The sequence below is a fragment of the Pinus tabuliformis genome, chromosome J (assembly GCF_031772625.1).
Source record: "Pinus tabuliformis cultivar Carrire ecotype Pingquan chromosome J, CPIR1, whole genome shotgun sequence".
NCBI lineage: Eukaryota > Viridiplantae > Streptophyta > Pinopsida > Pinales > Pinaceae > Pinus > Pinus tabuliformis.
Window position 1 is genome coordinate 63,534,689 of NC_142295.1, and position 6,134 is coordinate 63,540,822.

The window sequence follows — 6,134 nt, forward strand, 5'->3', positions numbered from 1 at the left end:
TAGTTCTCTATGTCGACAACCTTTTAATGACTGAGGATGAGAGCTTGATCTAGGATTACAAGGAGGACCTTGCAAGGGAGTTTAAGATGAAGGATATGGGGCTTATGCATTATTTCCTTGGCTTGGAGGTTTGGCAGGGTGATGATGGTGAGATCTTCGTGGGACAGGGCAAGTACACAGCAGAGATTCTTCGGAGATTTCATATGCATGAATGCGGGCCCATGGCCACACCTCTAGTCACAAACTAGAGGAAGGTGGATGTTGGCAGAGGAGAGCGAATGGATCCTACAGTATACAGGCAACTCATTGGGTCATTGATGTACTTGGTTAACACACAACTTAATATTTGTTTTGCAATCAACCAACTGAATCAATTCATGGTTGCTACAAAGCAAAGTGCATTGGGTTGCTGCAAAGCATGTGTTGAGATACCTCAAAAGCACAGCTGACTGTGGATTGTGGTACAAACAGGTTGATGGAGTGAGGCTTGAGGGCTTCAAAGATGCAAATTGGGTAGGGAACTCCACAGACAAGAAGAATACTTCAAGCAAAATCTTCAGCATTTGGTCAACTGTAGTTTCTTGGTACAGCAGGAAGCAGAGATTAGTGGCACTCAGTTCAACAGAGATCGAGTACATGGTTGTTAGTGAATTAGGTTGCGAGGCTATTTGGATGAGGAAGTTACTAGTGGGACTTTTTAGACAGAGGTTGAAGCCTACCATGATACATTGTGATAAACAGAGTTGCATCAAATTCTCTGAGAATCCAATGTTTGATGATTGCTCAGAGCATATCGAGATCCAGTATCACCATCTTAGAGATTGTATGTAGAAGGGGATAGCCAAAGCTACCATGCATTCCAACAGGGGAGCAACAATAGACATCTTGACCAAAGCATTGGCAAGAAGCAAGTTTGTTCATCACAAAGATAAATTGGGAGTTTTACAGAATCCCTTCCTCGCCAAGAGGGAGTGTTGAAAAGTAGCAAAGGAATGGATTCCTTGATTTGTGCCTTAATTCAAGGAATCGATTTGGTGATCTTCTTAATCAGACACGAGTTCCACTGATGCGGACGAGTTCAAGGAGCAGTTTGACTAGTGCGAGTTTGTGCAGGACCGAATTATCTGTCCTCTAGTGTGAGTTAAATTGGGAACTGAATGTTCAAGTGGAGTTAAGGAGGATCCAGTTAATTAAGTGTGTTGACTTTTGTTAACTAGAAAAGCTCCAATTCAACTTCTTAATTTAGAAACTCACTAACAATAGCCAAATCGAATTGTTTGTAGAAGATCGAAGGCACACTTTGTATTCATAATTTCTTGAGCATGAGTTTGTGAGCAAGTGAGCTTGTGAGAGGAACGAGCTAAGAAGTTTTCTCTTGTATGAGTTGGAGAAGGAAGGCAGCCTTCAGAAGTGCACTGAAAAATAGGAGGAAATTCCTATTTTTTAGGAGTTGGGAATGTGCTAGGAAATAGGGACATATTTCCTAAAGAATGTGCATGGATTTGGAGCTCATGTTTGCACAATTTTCGAGGAGCATATCAGTGTTCTAGCAGGTGTTTCAAGCCTATTTAAACTTTAAAGGTAGACAGAATATAGTATTTTTTCTGATTGAGACAAGTTGGTTGTAAGATATCTGTAGCTTATTCTTCTTCAATAAAATTCTGAAGCAAGCGAGGGTTTTCCCTGTTGGGTTCCCTAGAAAAATTGTGTTGTTTTCTTGTGTGAATTTGTGCAATTATTTCTGTTCTATTCCACTGCTATTTGGTAGAGAAATTCTGTGTCTATGTGAAAAGAAAATTTGTTTTCAGATTGTTCATACAAGCAGATCAGAATTTCGAGGAGATTCTACACTATTTATAGTGCATTCAAGGTCTGGGTCGACTTGTCCACTGGCTAGACTAGCGTGTGTAACTGGCAGAATGTATAGTGAATATTTGAAAATCATTTCTCCTCAAACATGAGGAGTTAGAGGGAGTGCCATATACCGTTGGAAAGGTCTCGAAATAAGCTTTCCAAGTTCCAACCATATATGCTATTCTTTCATTTGAACTAGTTAAATGGAGTGAAAATGCATTCACAGATACGGTATACAAATGGGGCATCAAAAATCCAAAAATCATTCCTCTTCAACTGTGAGGAGTTAGAGGAAGTGCCATATACCGTTGGAAAGGTCTCGGAATAAGCTTTCCAACCATCTATGTCATGCTTCCATGTAAATTAGGTGAGTGAAGTAAAAATGCATTCTCTTTTTCTTGGACAACCTTTGACATCAATGACTTCTTTCAACACTTTACACATAACATGGATTTATCAAAGGAAGTAAAAGAATGGAAAAACTTTCCTCAAATTAAGATAAGAATAAAAAATTTCAGCTAGAACAATAGATGTATATGGACAAAATAGGTTATATTGACAAAACCGCTTCTTGGGAATAGCACTTATTCAACAAAACCAAAAAAACACACACTTGTGCAAAGGCTTGACTACTATCCAGTCAATTGAGTCCAGCTCGAGTGGTTCAGAGGAGATATTGTTATCCTCCCTACCTGGGTTCAAATCCCACTTATGACATGTTCACTCTTTGCCAGCCAATTCTTGATTAGGATTGGCAAGGTACCAGCAATGTCATTCTTGCTTACGAGCTCGAGGATAGGCAAGAAGTTCAATGTTAAGAAAAAAATTGACTACTATCTAGCATGAAAACCTGAAATAATTAATAATATTATAGTAGCATACATGGATAACTAATAGAAAGTATCATTCTTCAGCAACTAGTTTCATGAGATAAAATCCCCAAAGTGAGCAAGTATTCTAGCAAAAATCTTGTTACAACCATAGCCTATCATTGATAACAAATTAACTGACAATTGAAAAAGTCCCGATTGCAATGGATATGCAGGAGTGCTAAATGCTAATTAAGGACTGCACTATCTATTTTTTAGGTGATAAAGGCGATGATCCTGGTTGTTATATCTAGTTTGATTTTATGTAATGGAGATATATGCTTTATTGTTTCAAGCTGTTAAAAGCTATTTCTTTGACTGTTAAGAACTAGATCCTTCATTTATCTTGTTATCAACATATCCTTTTAAAGTTATGCAGCGAGAAAAGGATTTCGAGGTCTCACAGAGATTCACTTGACTTCAGAGGGATTTATCTTTTTCTTGGGGCAGGATATGGCTAAGATTAAATTTTGGAATAATCTGTTTAGTGCCAGTAGCTGAATCTCAAAAAGGTGTGTTCATTGTCCCAACTCCCACCATAACTGAAATACTGTTGGGCAAAGGTTAGAGGCAAGGTAAGTAACACATGATTTTGGCGGAATAAATATACCTAGAACACGGCTCCTAAGCCTAACCCATTCTTATTGAATGACCGACTGAGTTACCGATAACCATTATAAGAAAACATTGGCAGTGGTGAATCCAAAGTTGGCTACTGTTCAAATTTCATAAGAATGTGCAAGAACCCTTCAGGTACCAGTGCCTTTGGGCATCTAAGCATTGGACAAAGGTCTCCGATATAATAATCTGAATTAAGTCTGATATAACGTATATATTCTATTGATTTTTGTGATAGGCGTCCAAAAAATTATTAAATTCATGGACAAAAATTAGAAACGTGCATAAACTCTGTCGAAGGTACGTTGAATCCCAGATGAGGCCAAGTGTAAAACCATCCAACATTCCCGCCATGGTCTGCCCCATCCCAATGGCAGAAACATTAAGAACAATGAGACTGGGTGCAAGACTCAGAAAACAAAATCTAACATAATAAACTGATTCAATCTCACATAAAATTCTACCGATTCCTATAACCCCGAAAGTAATGGTTTTAGGAACAAAGTTCAAAACAAGCATATAAATTAAACCCCTTATGCCAAGGGGCATTGGCTCATCGGTGAGGTCAACGGAGTGTTAAGCTATCCAACATTCTCCACCATGATCTACTCCACCCCAAAGACGACAGTACCAAAATTTATGAGGCCAGGTGCGAATCTGAGGCAATTCCAGGTGCAAGTCTCTGGCATTTTTGGTAAAAATAGCCAATCCAACAACAACAAAAACTTTTGAAGGAATAAACGCAGGGTCCTAGTATTCTGGAAATTTTAGTGGAAAAGGTACCTGTCAATTGAGGATGAGACCTGGTCCAAGCCTCTGGCAATTTTGGTGGAATAGATAACCTAAAGAAGATAACCTTCCAAAGGACAAGACAGGTCCAAGTATGGCAATTTTGGTAGAATAAATATCCCTCAAAGTTTGCAACTAAGCCTTCATTTACGGCGCAGCCTTCAGGAGATGTTTGTTAAATTTCACTGAAAAAACAAAAGCTTTAACTCTAATGAATTCAGCTATAGCTTTGGAACAAAATCAGAGAACATACAGGTCCTTTTTCTGCAGTGACCACCAAATCCTCTTTCTCGTCAACGCATGAACCTGGATCAGGATCGACTTTATCAGGATCTCCATCCAATACGCAGCAGTCATTCTGATCCGATTCTTCAATCTGCCGTCTATTCTTAGTTCGCTTAGAATGCCGATTCTGGTTTTCAAACCAATAAGGCTTATCAATCACAACAACTTCTTCATCATCATCATTTGGTACAGATGCCAGTGATCTTTTGAAGGAGGGGGACCTTACAACTTCTCCTTCATCATCCGAGGAACTTATGTCTAATACCGCAGCCTGCATATTTTATGATACCAGACTGCGACCCAGCAATCAGATTATGTTATTCTGATTCTTTTCAGATCCTTCTGATCAACTCTCTGCAGAAACCTATGTTGTGCAGCATACCCACATTGCTTAGAGAAGAAAAACAAGGGTTTGAGTAAAAACCCAGAGAGTCAATCATCATATTCAATGACCCAATGACTACCTGGGTATAATATGAGCTTGGCCAGGCAGAATTTGGAGCTTAAAATGCGAGTCAAGGAAACCCTGATCACTCCGAGCATATAATCCAGTCCCGTTTGGCGAAATAACAAGCATTTTGATCTTTACCGCATCAGGTTAGTGGGACGGTTTTCATGCGACAGAAACAATCTCAACACGAGTCGTTAGACGCTCTTTCGCAACACGAGCTTTTTCACATTTGCTGCTGGGTCTTTCATTGTTTTGCTGCTATGTATTTTTATCTTTGAATAATTTTTCATATTTATTAAAAATATATATATATATATATATATATATATAATAATTTTAAGGTTATACGTTTAGAAAATTCGTTTGAATTTTTATTTTATTTTTATAAGATTATAATGATAAATTTTTTGTTTGTAAATTTATTTGGAAACAGGGTAGAAAATAAAATCAATAAGTGGGTGGAAGAAAGAGATAAACTTGCTAAAGGGTAAGTAGGTTTTAGACCTAAACATTTCGCAATTGATTATGGTATAACATTAAGGAACATCATTGAAAAAGTTTGGGAAAAAAAGGAAGAAGCATTTTGTTGCTTTGTTGATTTCAGAATAGCCTTTGACACGGTTCCTAAGGATAAGCTTTGACACAAAATGGAGGAACTTCGGGTTCCTAAGCATTTGAGAGCAGTTGTGCATACCTTGTATGAAGAGGTGAAAGTGAAAATTAAAACTTCAACAGGATTTTTTGAAAGTTTTAGAAGTGATATCGAGGTCAAGCAAAGTTGCTCATTATCTCCTACCATTTTTGGTTTATATATTGACAAGCTTGAAGAGTGACTAAATTTGCAAGGGGGTAAGGATATCCATTTAGGCGAGTTTGTTATAAGACTTCTTTTGTATGCGGATGACCTTATTTTGATTGCTAGATCCGCTTTTGGTTTGCAAGAGCACTTACTTTCCCTTGAGCATTTTTGTACAAGGGTGGGGATGCAAGTCAATGTTAGCAAAATGAAAGTAGTGGTTTTCTCTAACAAAAGAAAACATAACCAACATAAGTTCTACTTTGAAGGCATCACTTTGGAAGAAATTGCGGATTACAAATACCTCAGAATTTACTTCAATAGAAATCTAAGTTGGGACAATTATAGAAAGAAAATAACTTATGGGGGGTGGAAAGCATTTTATGCTTTTCAAAATAGGTGTAGAGAGGTAGAGTTTTGGGACTCGAAGACCACTCAAACTCTTTTTGGGCTTCTAGTGATTCTGGTGATT

The 6,134-nt window shown here is 38.0% G+C and overlaps 1 protein-coding gene across 1 annotated transcript in view; it reads right to left on the minus strand.

Moving 5' to 3' along the window:
* Positions 1-5,112, minus strand: part of LOC149225518 (uncharacterized) — a 66,972-nt gene extending 61,860 nt beyond the window's left edge. The window contains exon 1 of the mRNA XM_089377116.1: positions 4,384-5,112. Coding sequence (XP_089233242.1) covers positions 4,384-4,692 — 309 coding nt within the window. The 5' untranslated portion in view covers positions 4,693-5,112. The remainder of the gene's footprint in view (positions 1-4,383) is intronic.
* Positions 5,113-6,134: the final 1,022 nt, after the last annotated feature.